Below are 17,035 nucleotides of genomic sequence, written 5' to 3' on the forward strand. Positions count from 1 at the left end.
TGTCTCACTGATTAAAACAAATGAAACGGCTCCAAACAGCATGGAAATGTGCTGAATATGACTCAGTCATGCCTCGTTCTTTCACAATTCTCTCTCCGCTCACCTTGTGATCAGCTGACTTCAGGTGTCTCCTGTAACCAATCAGATTTCACCCCAATCTCAACCAGACAATCATGTTGCTGCTGTCAAATTGTTCTGTTCGCCATTTCAGAGCATTTTTCTGCTCCCATCCTCCACACCATCCACCTCCAAGCACATCCACTACCAGGTTGGGCTCACCAGAGTCCAGAGTCCAATCTGCATCACATCCAGATCTCCAACTTTTCACCACCAGCAGAGTGTGGAGCCCCTTTGCACAGCTTCGCCCCTTTTTGAAGAATGATAACATCACAATGGGGTCTGATCGACAAGACTGTCACATTTCTCACTTTTCCTTAAAAATGTTTACGCTAAGTCAGAATGAGGTCTCCCATGGTTTATCTAAATACTGTAGATTCACGCTATTTTTCCTGACTACCACTCCTCAAACTTGTGAAGAAACTATGAAACTCTTTTAAGAAAGATTTAACTCAACTGAGATGGCAGCCAGAAAACGTGAGAGCAAGGCAGTCAGATTCTAAACTGTTTAGAGTTTAACACAGTTCTATGTCTGCCTGATGGTCGTCCAATTGTGTTACGCTGCACGCCATCACCATCACAATGACACTTTGCTTGGTGTGAGCTGGTGCTGGTCTTGGGAGACTAAAATAACAGAGAAACCATCTTCATGTGAGGAGATTTGTTTTCCCATTGAGATCTTTGAAATGACAAAAGTAAATTTTCAGAGAGTTTGCACAAAAGCACCTCAGTCTGTTGTTCTGCTCTCTTTGACCTGACGCGCCCACTTCCTGCTCGCCCTCACGTGAGTTTTTCAGCACCAAGGGGCACATGCTGCAACACCTATACAAACACGAGGGGCTATATCTGCCATGAATCCGCTGTGTGGACCATTTCTCATGGTTTGTTTGAGTTTTGGAGGAACACCCCCTCGTCCACACACACCCACCCCACCCCCAGCTTGATACTCCCTGTACATACATTTGGCTTTGTTAGTGTGTCTTTGTACAGTTGTGGTTGTCATTATTGTCAGTTTCACCTATATATACTTTTAGACCATATTCACCCACATCAGGATCTGAGCTACAGCTAACTTGTCTTTGACTTCAAGCTGAAAACTAACAAAGACGGGACCTTTTTCAGCCTTTTGCTGTCTCTCTCCATTTCAACACCGTGTCAGTCTTATCTTCTTTTCTAGGCCAAGATGATCACAGCGAATGTTACTTCACCAAAGAAAAGGGTTATTTCCTGGGCTGCACTCCCTCAGTGAGCCACAGTGACTCAGAGTCAGTCCAGATGCGTCTCTTTGTTATTGTGAGTGGATGGCAGACTGAAGAAAGTTAGGTCTGAAACATTGAACAGCAGAAATCTTTCTCATTGTTCTGTATTGGTTCTGCTGCTGGAGCACAACTCCCTCACTCCCACATACACATAAACAAACAAGTTCCCCCTGCCTGGTTCTTTTGTGTTGGAGAAACAGAAGCCGAAAACACAATCCCTGCATCTGGAGGAACCTGATTTGAACTTTGATGTAAGATAGAGACAGTTCATGTGTTTCGTAGTTGACTCTGAAGCGGGGCGGTGAAGGGAAGCATACTGGAAGAACCAGAAAGTTTATACACAGGCAGATGTGGGGAGGCTGAAATTGTGCATAATGAAAGAGAAAGGCCAGTCAGGTATAATGCAGGGGTGTGATCTACCCTCTGATGAATAAATGAAAGTTAACGTCGCCTGCTCTCCGGTTTCTACTAATGCTCCCTGTCAGGATTTTCAACCTCACTGAAGTGTTATCCATCAGCCCCATCAGCAATTTATAATAGGAGGAGGGGGACTCTTAGTGATTAGAGAGCATCTAAATGTGAAGTCAGAGGTCTCGCAGCCGCTCATCCATTGAAGGACCCAGTTTTGGCTGCAAGCCTGAAAATTCCTTGTCAGATTTGATTAAATGTACCCCGATGTACAGTGGGGTTAGAGGTCACTGGGTCCACCTTCTGAAAAAGCCACTAGACCAAAATGTTTACGAAAACAGTAACTCAGAATAATTTATAATAATTTATTCTATCCAACTTGACAGAAGCTTGAGTAAATGTATATCTAGTCACTTGTCACTAGTCAGTTGAATAGGATGGAATGGGATTTGTTCAACATAAAAAAGACCCACACATCCATGAGAAAAAAATGCCTTTAAATGCTTTACTTCATTTCCCATCTCCAAACTGACCCTTCTGATTTTATGACCTTTGTAGCAGCCTGGGCCTCAGGTTCAGAATAGCTTAACTACCTAACAGTATAAACGTAGTTAAAACTACCACTGAGCAGCTGAGTATTAAGAATAAGGTAAGGTCATATACAACCAGGCAGGAACTATTCCTGTATATGATTTTGATTTGTTGATGAAAGTTCTTCGCGTTTACCTTGGAAGGATTTGTGATGAGGGGCTTTTAGTTAGCTCTCACGTGTTGAGTTCAACTAAGGCTAAAATCACTTCCATGTTTCATTTGTTTCTTTGAAACTTATGCTGATTTATCTCAGTAACACTGAAGGCCACACATGATAAAATAGACTTGGTCAATAAAGGCTATACAGGGGGGGCTATACAAGGGGTTTGTTATACTTATCAGTATAACAAACCTTAATATTTCCCCTAAAGTGATGGAGCCAAACTGTGTTCTTTTTTGAATATGGAACATTTATTATTAATTTTTTTCACCATTTTCATTTCTAAACCATCTCTGTGGTATATCAGCTCTCTGCTCGGTTCAAGGCTGTAGTTTTTACCTTTTATCTCTTCACATGGGCTTTATCTCCCCCTGATGTAAATCTCATTGTAAACTATCTCATGGACTCACATGAGCTGAGACTTTGAACCTTGAAAAACTGGATGTTTTTTCAAAGAGAGGTGAAACACCTCTATTCAGGATGTGGTGCTCTGAAGATGAATGCCCTGATGACTTTATAGCCTGTATAAAAACTGAATCTAAGTTTTATTTTGAGCTTTACTGACCAATCCAGTCACCAGTTCTATTCATATTACTTGCAGCCAGTTGCAAGTTCATGTTGAGGTGAGAGCATCCACCCTTCACAGAAGGGGTGTGAGGGGGGTGATTAATCATGTTCCCACACATTCTTATAGTAAGGGATATTCTGCTCTGTGAAATGTCCCATAGAATTAACTTAGTGCTCGACCATCCTGTAAATATTAATTAATACTTGTGATGATCTGGTGACGACTGAAGTAAAAAGTATTTTGAGTAATAAAATGGGAAAAAATGGCTCATATGACACGCAAAAGCTGAAAGGTCTGATCTGAGAATGAGAAATCTCATTTTACTTTTGCTTTTATTTATCTATGGACATTTCGGCCTTTTCTCTCAATATTTGCAATACCTTCATTTATGTCCTCCTAAACGTGGGCCGAAATGCTCAATTTTGGGGCCCCTGATAAAATATCATCCAGATCTCCCTAAATACCTGTCAGATGTGTTTGCAAGGTCAGAGTTTGCCTGCAGGAAGTGAAACTAATGTATTTCTTCAACAACTGCATGTATACGTGTGTAGTCTCTCTGAAAGGGTTAAACTCATAGTAAAATCCCTCTCCGTGAAACTCCGCCTCCCAATTGTGGAGGTTGTGTGCCTCAGAAATCACACCACTGTAGGCCCCGCCCTCCTACTCCTGGGCCCCCCTGGCCACACCCACCTCTGGACCACATTGAAATGGGTCTGATGTTGTTGTCAAACATTACAGTGTGCAGAGCATCCTCCTCCAGACCAGTCCAGCCTTAGCTCCTCCGGGAGTGTTGCAATAGTAACAACACAGCACAACACAACACAGGCCTCAGTGTTAGAGCCATGGGACTGTCTGCGCTGCTTCTCCTCTGCTGCCTCCTCCAGACTGGTAAGCTCGCATCTGCCTTTTCAGTCATCCATCGGAGCTGCGGCTCGAGTGTTTAAATTGCCCTCTCCTCTGACAGCACCGGATGCAGGTGATGGGTGTGTGTGTGTGTGTGAGGGGGGGGGGGGCAGTTATTCTCAGAATGTAGGTCAAATCTCTCCCTTCTCCCCGCACAAAGCAATCATCAGGGGAAAAAAGTTTATCTTCCTCTCAACCTCAATCATTGGCAGAGTTAAATATTTGAAATCTTGTATTTATTCCTTTTATTTTTTTTAGATTCTGTTTTGCATGAATTCTTTCTTTCTCTTTTTTGAAGCTGAATGAAGATGCGCGTTGTGTGTCTTGTGTGATTTACTGGCGCTCAGCTCGTTGCAGATTCAGTAGCCAATGAGGTCTGCGCACCGTGTGTGTGTGTGTGTGTGTGTGTGAGTGTGAACGATGTCAAGCAGGGTTTCTGAAAAGCCGGTTATTGAACCTGGTGCCATTCACAATGTGGGAAAAGGCGGCAAAAGCATTTAAATCACTGAAGGCGTGTATTTAATGTTGAAAATGCATCATGACTGCATTTGGGCAAATTTGGCTTCTCTCATATTCTGTCCACATGATGCAATATCTAGCCTGTTTAAATGACCGCCCCCTTATCGAAAAAACCAAAAATTGCACAAATGAATGGACGCCCTCCAACTCATCCTCCAGTACAAACACTGACATCTCTAAGCAGCATTCCTATGGTTTTGGTTGTACACTTCAGTTTGAGGTGAAGTTACTGCCAGACCTGTTTCCAGTGTGCTGGTTCTGGGAAACAATGTGTGGGGAAACATGTTGAAACTGGTTCAGCACTAGTCCCAGAGCTACGTGTCACTTTCTGTCACTCCATGTTGTGAAATAGTTGTGTCTCATCCAATTTCAAACAATGCAATTTCATTTAAAAAGAAATCCAGCAAAGTGAATGGCTATGGTCGAATTTTCTGACCAGCCGAGGAGAATTTGTTCAACTACTTAAAAGAGTATCAGCAGTTTCCCATCACTCTCCTGCTTCACCTCATGGTCAAACCCCACCAGACATATTCCTGAGCATGTGGTTATTTTCCCAGCACAGATTTTTAGCAAATCAATAACATTTTAGTCAGTCCAGTTTGTCTTTCAAGGTCTGACCTTTAAGCCCATTAGATAAATAGCCAGAACAAACTTGGATTTGGGTGACGTGGCATTAGCATTGTCTCTCTCACAAATTCAGGACATTCAGGAGTGTTTTGTGTCTTTTGTATTAAGCTGACGGATATCCTTTTGATAAGATCACATTTGTCAACATGAAACTAATCATTATCTTTATGGCAATACATTATCTTTGTGGGACTGTAAGGCAGTATAATGATTAGCGCTATTGCCCAACAGTAAGAAGGTCGCAGGTTTGATTCCTGGACCTGGGGGCTCTCTGTGAGGAGTTGGCATGTTCTCCCTATGCCTGCGTTGGTTTCCACCCACCATCCAAAGACGTTCATATTGTCCCAGGTGTGAGTGTGAGTGGTCGTTGGTCTCTGTCTGTCTCTGTGTGTCGGCCCTGTGATGGATTGGCGACCTGTCCAGGGTTACCCCGCCCCTCATCCAGAGTGAGCTGGGATTGGCCCCAGCATCCCCCACAACTGGGAAACAGATAGGCGGTAGAAGATGAATGAATTATCTTTGTGACAGAGTCATAAGGAAACTGTTCACCCACTTTACTGTCATAGAAAATACTACAACGGCATGAGATAACATTTCTTCAACCTCATAGAAATACGGACACTCCCTGTTTAACTGCTGCCATAATGACTGATGACTGATAGCACCAGATGGTTAACTTTACTCAAAGCCAACATTATTTACTATGAGGGAGCATGTGGAGGAATACATCATGCATGATTCATTTTTTTCTTCTTTTTTTTTTCAATTCTTGAATACAAACTGAGGGAAATTTTCTCAAATGTAAATATTTAATTGGAAATCTACGGTCACATGCAAAGATAACAAATGCCCCAAGCTACCGGCCGTGCTATTGTTTAGCCCTTCCCTCTGGCTCCTGTCAGAAACAGGTGGCCCTCCGAGAGTCAGAGCCTCGGGGGGCCAGAGGGAGGAAGGGCCTTAAGTACCTCTTCATTAGGCGCTGTTTCTCAGATGTTCAGGCTAATTGGTTTTTCCAGACCAGTCCAGGTCCATTAGAGAGGGTAGCTCTGTATCTACAGTATTGTTGCTGGCAGGGACCATAAATGCTGGAAAATCTGAATTCTATTGTTTATTATCTTGTCATATTAATGACTTTCTGCTGATAATGATAAATGTCGGTTGGACTACATGCACAGGCCCACCATTTTTGACTAGTAGTTAAACAATTTTGCGGTCCCATTTAAACAAGCAGAAACATGCAGATGAGTGTTTTTTCATGTGTGTGTCATGCCAGATTACATATTTCTCACCGAACTGGGGATGTTAAAATGATCCCAGAGTAACATCATTGCTGAAACATTACCTGTGAGTTGATGTGAGAATGGTGAGACAAAGTTGAAGCCTCCAAAAGTTTAAGATGCTACGCTTGGCACTGTTGTTCCGCCTTCCAATTCAGACTGAAATATTATAACAACTATTGGATGGATTTTTATGAAATGTCGTATAGACATTCATGTCTCCCAGAAGATGAATCCCAATAACGTATAATAACTGGGATTTTTAATGTAGTGTCACCAGCTGGTTGACTTTTGCAGGCTGGCTCCAGCTAACATCATCATCATTATAGATTGTATGTCTCCATATCTATTTATCATCATATCTGCAAAAAAGTCTGCCTTCAGCTCATTAGTTAGCATATTATGTTCCAAACCAGAATGGTGTGCGTTGTAAACATGTCTGCTGCTAAATGATTGTAGATATTATCATTATCATCATGTGGATTTCATTTCTTTTCATTTATAGCTATGTCTCTGTTTATGAGGAGTCTTCCTGTATTTACTCTTGATAGACACAGACTAAAACATCTCCCTGTTAGCTGAGCTGTGTGTTTACATTTCTCTCTTCCAGATGCATTTGCAACATGTGGGACAAAGCAGTTTAAGTGCGGGAATGGAAAATGCATTACAGTCAGATGGGTGTGTGATGGCACAGATGACTGTGGAGACGGCACAGACGAACTTCCCGGTACCTGTTGTGAGTATTTCGTCATTTAACATGAGAATGGGATTGTCATACCAGTCCATAATCCCTCAGTGTCATTATTACACAGTCTCAGTTACAGTTTTCTGTTTATTTCACTTCTAGCAATCAAAACGTGTGGGCCAACAGAGTTCAGCTGCCAGGACCGACTAAACAATTGCATTCCCGACACCTGGCGCTGTGATGGGAAAGCTGATTGTGAGAATGGATCTGATGAAAGGACCTGTGGTAAGTCTGATTTTCCTATCACCATTTCTTCAACGATCCCTTCCTTCTTGCTAAATGCTTCCCTGGTACTTACTCTGATCACCTCTATTCTGTAAGCGCTCAAGCAGTGCACAGAAGGTGAGTTCCGCTGCGGGAACGGCCAGTGCGTGTCTTCCTCCTTTGTGTGTGATGACGAGGAAGACTGTGATGACGGCAGTGACGAGGCCTCCTGCCCCCCTGTCACCTGCAACACTATGGCCTTCCAGTGCAACAACACTGTTTGTGTGCCACGCCTGTGGGCTTGCGATGGTGACGCTGACTGCACTGATGGCTCGGATGAGTGGCCCCAGAACTGTGGCATGAAGGGACACGCCTCTGCTACCACACGTCAGTGCTCCTCACAGGAGTTCCATTGTGGCAGTGGAGAGTGCATCCACGGGGGCTGGAAGTGTGATGGAGAGGCTGACTGTCTTGACCGATCGGATGAAGCTGCCTGTGGTGAGGCTCAGGACGGCGTTCTCTACTCAAGCATTCTTCGCTTGTTGGCGCGTTTCAAGTCATTGTCTCTTGTGCTCATTTCTTATTTCTGCCTGTTGCACCCTTCCAGCTCGTCCCACGTGTCGTCCTGATGAGTTTGAATGTGGTGATGGCACTTGCATCCACGGTAGCCGTCAGTGCAATCACCAATTCGACTGCACCGACATGAGTGACGAAACAGGCTGTGTCAATGGTAGAAATCAGCTCTCCTACCCGCTGTAATAAATTTTCTCTAGTCTCTCACTGTCTCTTATGCCTGTCTTTAATTTCCATGTGTCATGCACAGCGACCCACTGTGATGGCCCGACCAGATTTAAGTGCCGCAGTGGGGAGTGTATTAGCATGGAGAGGGTGTGTGACAAGCATCGCGATTGCAGGGACTGGTCAGATGAGCCTCTGAGGGAATGTGGTGAGTACAGAGCGTTAATACCTTAATGTATTTAATGATGGTGTGGATGAAGAAAGTGACTGATATACTTCGAAAAAACAATCTTCATCCTACTACAGACTCTAATGAGTGTCTCTACAACAATGGCGGCTGCTCTCATACCTGCAAGGACTTGAAAATTGGTTATGAGTGTCTGTGTCCGACTGGATACAGCCTAGTTGACAACAAACGTTGCCAAGGTAACCGCCTCCCATGTCCAGTGCTTTTTAGGCTAATGTGAACTTCAGTCAAAAATGAAAGATAATGCCAAGTGATCTGCTTGCTCTGAAGCAAACTCTGCCATGTCACAGTGTCCATGTTTCATCCAATTATTATTTCAATTTTTTCTCCATGTTGAATCAGATATTGATGAGTGTGCCAACCCGGACACCTGCAACCAGATCTGCATCAACCAGATAGGCAGTTATAAATGCGAGTGTGAGGAGGGTTACCAAGTTGACCCGGCAACCAAAGCCTGCAAGGCCATTGGTAAATATGAGTTCTATGTTCTTTCTAGGTTTTCTTGTACTATTATGTGAGGGTTATTTGCTGAATAGCTTTGCCGAAGGTTGTATTTGCTGTTACATTATAGGCGTCATAATCACAATTGATCATAATCCATAAAATTTCCTCATAATTCGCAGTGTGGATCAGCCTGAGCCAGACGAGGCTATTTTCAATAGAGTTAAATTTATATTTTCCCCACTTTTTGTTCACAGAAATATTAAATAAAATGATACTGCAGTTGTCCATTTTTCAGTCTAACCCTAACCCTGTGTCTGTCCCCCGACCACCTAAATTAAACAGAAGATGAGCTAAAAACAAAAATTTAACTGAGCCACAGTAATACTCAAATAATACTGCAGTTAAATGTGGGCTATTGAATATTCGATCACTATCATCAAAATCTCTATTAGTCAATGATCTCATAACTGATCATCGAATTGATTTATTTTGTATAACTGAAACCTGGCTGTATGTTGTTAATTAATCTACATCCTCACTCATGTTAATTTTCATATTTTCAAAGTTGTAAATACTTTAGACTAACAGTACCGAACTGGCATCAAATATTCTCTGGTTTCCTTTTCATATTAATTTTCATTCACTTCAGATGTAAACAAAGTTTCAAATGGAAACTGACCCGCATGCGCTTATTTTGTAGGTACAAAAGCCTATCTTTTTTTCACCAACCGTCATGAGGTCCGAAAAATGACTCTGGACAAAAGTGAGTACACCAGAGTCATTCCCTCTCTAAAGAACGTTGTGGCTCTGGACATGAACATGGCAACCAAAGAGATCTATTGGTCAGACATCTCACTGAAGAAAATCTACAGGTGAGAAAGAACAACAATCAGGATGAAAACGCATGCTGGTTCCTGTAGGCCCCCTCCATTCTGACACCTGCTCTCACTTTCTATGTAGAGCTCAGATGGACTCGGTTGAAGACTCCACTCATCACAGTATAGTGATTGACAACGACATTGATGCGCCTGAAGGCCTTGCCTTTGACTGGATCCATGGTAATTTGTATTGGACTGACGGCAGCCGCAGCACCATCTCTGTGGTAACTGCTGATGGTACCCGGCGTAAAACTCTCTTCCATCAAGGCTTATCAAAGCCCCGTGCTATTGTGGTTGACCCCCACAGCAAGTAAGTCTAAGGAATGAACAGTAATGCCTAAATCTTTCATACTCTGTTGTTTTATCAAAAGGAATCAATGGTTTTGATTTCACACTGACTTTGCGCCTCCCAGCTTCATTTACTGGACAGACTGGGGAAATCCTGCCAAGATTGAGAAGGCAGGTCTTAACGGAGGTGACCGCAGTGCCCTGGTCAGTGAAAACATTGAGTGGCCCAACGGCATCACACTTGGTAAGCTGCTGTGGTTTCAGGTTGCTTTTTTGCGTGTATTCATGTGAATGCCAGTGGTCACTCTGGTCTGACCTGTTGACTCTTTCCACCCACTTCCTGCACAGACCTGTTGAACCAGCGACTCTACTGGGTGGATTCGAAGTTGCACACCCTCTCCAGTATCGACGTGCAGGGTGGTGGTCGACGCACCCTCATCATTGATGAAGATAGGCTGGCTCACCCACAGGGACTCACTGTGTTTGAGGTGGATATTTACCATCTGATAAACTCGTTTGCACATAAACCCGCAACGTGGCGTTTACAGTGTGTCATAAATCTCTCTCTGCACATGCTAAAAGTTGTATATCTGGCTGCCAGTAATCTGTCCCTAATCTCTCTAATCCTGGAGCACTGTTGCTTTTTTGTGTTTCCAGGAGAAAGTGTTCTGGACTGACATCAGTAACAACGCCATCCTCAGTGCAAACAGGCTGACGGGTAATGATATTACACCAGTGGCGGAGCACCTGTCATCACCAGAAGATATTATTCTCTACCACGACCTCAAACAGCCTGCTGGTAAGAGAGGCCATGCACTAATGTCAAGGTCCAGGAAAGATCAGGTTTGTTAGGTCGTAAAGACAGTGAAGTACGCTTATATGTAACCATGAGAACAAAGGATACCAATCAGTATATGAGATCCATATTTACCCTTTTTATTAATGACTAAAAATCTCGCCAGTTTTAGTGACCATACCTATGAGAGAATGGCATATATCACTAGTTAGTCTACTTTAGAGGTGCTAGAGAGAAGATAGTTTGACCTGTGGACAAAACCAGGCGAAGTCTTTCCCCTTTCTAGGCTAAGGTAGTCTAACTGACCTGTCATGAGTTAACTTAGCTTGTTAGCTTGAATTTAGCATACAGACATGAGAGTGGTATCGATCTTTTCGGACTGTGATTAAGCATCCCAAATGTCAAATGTATGAAACTGGTAATGAATTGATAATTGCTGTATTGCTGAAATATGTAAGACGGTTGAACTAACATTGGAATTCCTGTATCACAGGAAGGGATTGGTGCCGTGTGTCCAACGGTGGCTGTGCGTTTATGTGCCTGGCAGCCCCTCAAGTGGGAAGACACGCCCCCAAATATACCTGCGTCTGTCCGGATGGCATGATGCTAGCCAGAGACATGAGGGCATGTGTACCTGGTGAGTAAATCAGTGACTGATCAATTAATGTTGAAAAGAAATTAACCCTATATAGGGCACTATAGGGCCTTCCACAGAGCTTTTCCTGGAAGGCCTGTTTGTCACACCAATGTCCACAAAATGATGCAACACATACCACTTCCTGCTCTTTCTTCATGAGGAGTAGGATCCAATCAGCAGGTCAGACAGGTCAACACCCCCCATGAAGGAGTTGTAGCTCTTCACAGCTGGTGGTACTGTGTGTTTTTCCCCCAACCTTGCACACTCATGTCACTCATGCCCTCGTGTCCATCCACTCTGAGCCATCTAATTGTCCCTTGTGGAGACCTTTTTGTTATGGCATTAATTTTTGTTTTTGGGGTGCCAATTCTTGTGTCCCGATATGTTCCACAGGCTCCAAACCCCAGGTCATGCAGGCAGCTGAACAGTGCAGGGCTTGTGTAAAAATGATCACAATAAAGGTGATAGCCAGATCCCAGGAAGTTCTTGTTGATGAGAGACATCACGGCATCAAATGACAGCCCCTTTCCAGTGACTAGATTGGACCTCCCTGTATAAATGTTGAAGTCAACAGTGTAGCCTGCGATGTCAGACAGCACAAAAAGTTTTATCCCCCACTTTGTTGGTTTATTCTTTATGTATTGTTTATTAGTTTATTATTAGCATTTGCTAATTCTCACCTTTCATTTTCTGTTCTTATAATCCACCGTCATCATCCTGTAGCTCCTGTGCAACCGGAGGTCCCACCGACAAACCCCCCTCATTTACCACCAGTACCATCTAGGACCACGCCTAGAACCACACCTCATACTACACCCAGGCCCACACCCAGAACCTCTCCCAGACCTCAGGTCCATACCACCAGCACAGTGCCTGTCCCAATCACCAGTTCTACGGCCAAGCCGGTACCACACACAACAAATGCTCCAGTCAGGACCACCGAACATCACCTGACGACCCTTTCAGCCCAGCCTGAAATTTCACAGACCACCACAGAGAGACTAGTCACTACTCAAGGCAAGTACCAGCATGCTCTTTTTACTGTTTTGAGGTAAACGCAGTCAGACAGCATAGACTTGTTACATTCCTGTTGACCAGGTTTTGAAGGCCACAAAGCTAACAATAAAGGAGCAAGTACAAGTCATTTTCCGTCAGGAACTGCGTGACTCTTAAGTTCAATAGGTTGGCAACATAATTTATGTCTCCAAACACTGGCCTGATGTGAAACAACGCTCATGTTTTATTATCTGTGCTTATTTTTCTTTCAGATATCCAACAGCAATTTGCTGCAGCCATACCAAAGACCTCCACCAGCCCCACAGCTCTGTATATTGTTTTACCTCTGGGTGAGTATTTCTGCCATTTACTGCAAACAAAAGTAATCACTGCTAATCAAAATAATAACAGCCAGCCATCATACATGTTTTTTCTTGATCTCTTTGCTACTTGTAGCATTCGTTTGTCTCGTGGCCGTTGGTGGCGTGCTGCTCTGGAGGAACTACAGACAGAAGAACACAAACACAATTCACTTTAACAATCCCGTCTACCAGAAAACCACTGAGGACCAAGTGCACATCTGGAGGAGCCACAGCCCGGATGGGTACTCCTACCCAAAAGTGAGTTTCAGAGACGTGACTTCAACTAACTGAAATAACAGAGATGATCTAACTGAATTATTCTGCCAGTCATCTCTTGGTTCACCTATTTTGCATTTGAAGAGAATGGATTTTGTTGTTGTCACATCCAGGTAACAATTTATGTTATGTCTGACATTTTTTTTATTTGCTGTCCTGTCAGAAACAGGTTGTGAGCTTGGATGAAGAAGCAGACAATCTAGCCTTCACAGAAAACTGAAAGATGATAAGCTACCTTGGATGTCCTTTTAAATGTTACCTCACTCAGCACAAAGATATGGAAGTCGAAGCCAGTCTCAGACAAGCTTGAACTACTATACCCTTAGAGAAGAAAAGGTGCTTGACAATGTTAAAGTCACGTGCCACACTTCCTTTAGGTTGCACATCTTTTTTCTTTGTTTTTTTTTTTTTTTTTTTTTCATCCACCAAATCCGACCAAATCCTCACTATAAAGTTTCAATACTTTTTTATTTGTGAACGGGACAGTGATCCTGCCTGTATAAGTGGAGAGCTGCATCAGTGTTGAAGCTATTTCATGATCATCAAAACAAGAAGGCAAAATGTTTCTTCCCCATATAATGTCAAACTATTCTTTCATTAGTTCATCTGTTCATCTGTTTTTATCCCAAGGCAAACACTAACGCAACTGTTTATTTCAAGTTAAGCACATAAAAAAACCAGTTAATGTAAAAGAAATTCCTACTCGAACTCTACATGTTCCACTTTAACCAGTATTACCTCAGCATTTCTCTTATAGATTCTTAAACCAGGAAAACCAGGAAACCAATTGAGCTAACATATAATCCAAAGGGACCTTAGAGCCACTGCTGTACAGTAGGTAACTTCAGGGAAGCACACTGTGCCTTGAACACCGAACTTTCTGTTCCAGTTCACCATCTGTCCTTGAGGTGAGCCGGTTGTTCACAAGTCCTTCCGCAGCTGTCTTTGGTTTCACAGTTTCTCAGGCACTTTTTCTGCTCCGTTCTCTTGATTTGTGATCTGTCCTCTGAGCAGTAGAGAACCATCCTTAAATTTTCCATCCCCGTGCCCCCACCCCCACCCCCCCATGTGGACCAGTGCATTCCTCAAAGTAAGAAAAGCTTTGAAGCAGCCATGTGTGTGGAATGGGGCCTTGTCCAATGGCACGTGTATATTTTCACATCCTCCCTTAAGACCAGATCTTTAATTTGCCATATTACAGCATTCCTGACAAAACAAAGCCATGTGCCCTAATGCAATTTTTAATGCTTATTTCTTTGTATTTCTGATAAAGATGTGCCTTTGTAACAACACGATTTATTCACAAGTTCTTGTTGGTGCTATTGAACTCTGTATGAAAGTCAGTGTGTCTGCCTGTTTTTCAATTACTTGTTTTAGGGATGTGGCAGCATTACAGTCAGGTGAGGTTACACTTTATAGAGATGTTATTATGAAGTGGGTTGATGACAGTCATGAGACTTTTTGTTAGAAACACTAATCCATAAGCGCTAGTGAGGTTGCACATGAATCTAAATCTACTAATGTGCAGATTAAGTGTGTAAATATACTGTTCATAAATGTACATATTTGTTCTTTACATTTTTTGGTAAGTTGGTTATTGTTTTTGCCTTTGTTGTGAACTTGTGTTGTATATAAATAAATGCTTCTATTTATTATAAAATACATTCTCTGGGTTCAGTTTTTTTTTTTTTTTTTTTTTAAAGTTTCATGTCTAATTCCACATCAGATTCCAGAAACTGGTTACAGAAAAATCTCTAAAGCAAACAAAGTCAAACAAAATGGCAAAATCATGTTTATTAGTGATCACTTTTAACAATTGCTTCCAACTAATGATTTCAATTGTTTATTCATGAATTTTAACTAAATGTTCAACCTGTTTATTCATGATTTAGTCTAAGCTCAACTGCTTCATTCACAGTCTCAGGTTGACAGTTTACTCTCTTCCTCTGGTTGGTAGTTTGTACATTAAACATGTTTTTAAATATATATATTTGGCCCTTTTCTTTACTCCTACCTGCTCCAAAGTAACTTAAGTTCTATGTTAAAAGTGAGCCTTATTTCCCTTATCTGTGTTATAGTCATGCGTGGGGCTGAAATGCCAATTGATGTACGTGGCTGATAAAAAACTGTGGAAAATACACTGTGTTTTACTGTTTTACTGAGATCTTTGGTATGCAGACATGGCCGAAAACGTGACTCCCCCCCCCCCCTCCCGTCTTTTTTTCAGGGGTGGAAGGCTGAACTTTTGTTGTTTTTATATGCAATACAAGACCTTTTTCTTAGAAAGTCCAGATGTCACTGTGAAAGGCAAAACCACAATTTCTAGGAAATTCTGTTAAACTGTGAGACCACATGTTGGAAAAATAACCACACTGTCTGTTTGTGAAAGTCTCTTCTTTATTTTCATTATTTGCACATAGAAAATATAAAAAACCATAGCAAAAATGTTAGAATATTGTCCAAGTACCTTAGTATACATCCCACAATGGTAATAGTAACTTTGTTAATATTTTTTTCATATAATTTAATTATTAATTCACAAATTTTGATGGACCGTTTTCAAATTGAATTATAGTAAATTGACTGTTGAAACAGTTTATTGAAGTAATTTATATTTGTAATGAAGAGAGAGGTTCAAAATCAGATGTTTTAATACATTAAATGGCATCTTTCAAATCCATGTTTCATGGTCAGGAGACTAACAACGGCTCCCAGTGAGGAGCAGAAAAACAAATGAGCTCTGTGACACCAAATATCTGTGGTCAGACCAACAAGTGTGGATGACGTGTGCAAAGCTCAAGTGTGTGAAAGGGTAACACAAGTCAGTAAAAGATGCAGTTACACATGTATGGAAGTGTTAATATATACAGTGTCAAAACATGCAGATATGAAGTCAGACCAATCTCCAGGATAAATGTGACCTTGTGCATGATTATCAATACATACTTCAGTCAACAGTGTGAATCAGTGATTGAGACTCCCAGTCCTGCAAAAAATGCAGAAATTGTTTCTTTTTCGAATGAAGATTACATATAAATGTCTTAACATCATTAATCATTAATGAAACCACAAAAGGTCATGTGTCATCAGCTTGCTCTTTCCAGTTACATCCATGGATGAATGGAATAAATACTGCTGTGGTCACGTGCTGCAACAAAAACCCAAACATCCTCCTCAGCAAAGAGGAGGATTTCTTTTAAGTTTAGGTACTGCTAAAACTACTCAGTGTTGTGACTCAACTGGATTCATGAACAGAGAAACAATTTTGGTAATTTTTTTGTTCCCATGTGATTGCACTTACATGTTTATGATCTATTCACCTCATGTTGTCAACGTGTGATCTCCCAGTGGGTGATGATAGGACATTGGTGTTCACCTGATCCTACATAAACAAAAGCAAACAACCGGATGCCCAGTCCTGGATCGCCAACCTTTGCTCAGACTGTGTTTTCATTGGGACACATTGTCTCATTCAAGAGACACACACCTCACCAGACAACAGCTGAGCCCAAGGTCATACCAATGATATTTCATCAAAGTACAGAGGGGATAAGAATTACAGTGATTTCATATTGGGGTATTGGGGTAAAGGGTTGGGTCATGAAAGCAAAGAAATATAATACAAATTGAAAAAAAAAAAAAACCAAACAAGCCAAAAACCAAATAAATAATGAATAATGAATAATGAATTAGCTTTTTAATTCATATTTGTCAGGTTTGTTTGGTTCAGTATTTTCTCCAGCCCAATTTAGTAATATACAGTAAGACATGTATTTTCACTGTGTTTGGATTTTATTTTTGTATGTCTGAGAGTCCCATAAAAGACGAACAGACAGGTTGTGTTCGTTCTTGAAGTTCTTCCAACAGATCTTTTATATACTGCCCCAACACCTCTGATAGGACATGAGCCCTCTCCATATTTGGACTTCCCATGACAAATAAACATCCTGTCTCATAATCAACCAGATTAATGATTCTACAAACAGCCTTACTTT

At 41.9% G+C, this 17,035-nt stretch overlaps 1 protein-coding gene across 1 annotated transcript; it reads left to right on the plus strand.

Moving 5' to 3' along the window:
• The first annotated feature begins 3,852 nt into the window (after positions 1–3,852).
• ldlra (low density lipoprotein receptor a) lies at positions 3,853–14,688 on the plus strand. The gene is made up of 18 exons (XM_029509018.1): positions 3,853–3,991; positions 7,040–7,165; positions 7,277–7,399; positions 7,496–7,876; positions 7,986–8,108; positions 8,202–8,324; positions 8,423–8,542; positions 8,706–8,831; positions 9,508–9,679; positions 9,768–9,995; positions 10,099–10,217; positions 10,322–10,461; positions 10,631–10,772; positions 11,263–11,406; positions 12,130–12,423; positions 12,675–12,752; positions 12,859–13,022; positions 13,204–14,688. Exons 1-18 carry the CDS (start codon positions 3,946–3,948, stop codon positions 13,258–13,260), a joined length of 2,706 nt encoding a protein of 901 aa, XP_029364878.1. The 5' UTR covers positions 3,853–3,945; the 3' UTR covers positions 13,261–14,688.
• Positions 14,689–17,035: the final 2,347 nt, after the last annotated feature.

This window comes from Echeneis naucrates, chromosome 8 (genome assembly GCF_900963305.1).
Source record: "Echeneis naucrates chromosome 8, fEcheNa1.1, whole genome shotgun sequence".
NCBI lineage: Eukaryota > Metazoa > Chordata > Actinopteri > Carangiformes > Echeneidae > Echeneis > Echeneis naucrates.

Coding starts and splice junctions, on each gene's coding strand:
- ldlra (XM_029509018.1), top strand. CDS start 3,946: ATGGGACTGTCTGCGCTGCTTCTCCTCTGCTGCCTCCTCCAGACTG. Junction 8,325..8,422: donor TGAGCCTCTGAGGGAATGTG/GTGAGTACAGAG, acceptor ATCCTACTACAG/ACTCTAATGAGTGTCTCTAC. Junction 8,543..8,705: donor TGACAACAAACGTTGCCAAG/GTAACCGCCTCC, acceptor ATGTTGAATCAG/ATATTGATGAGTGTGCCAAC.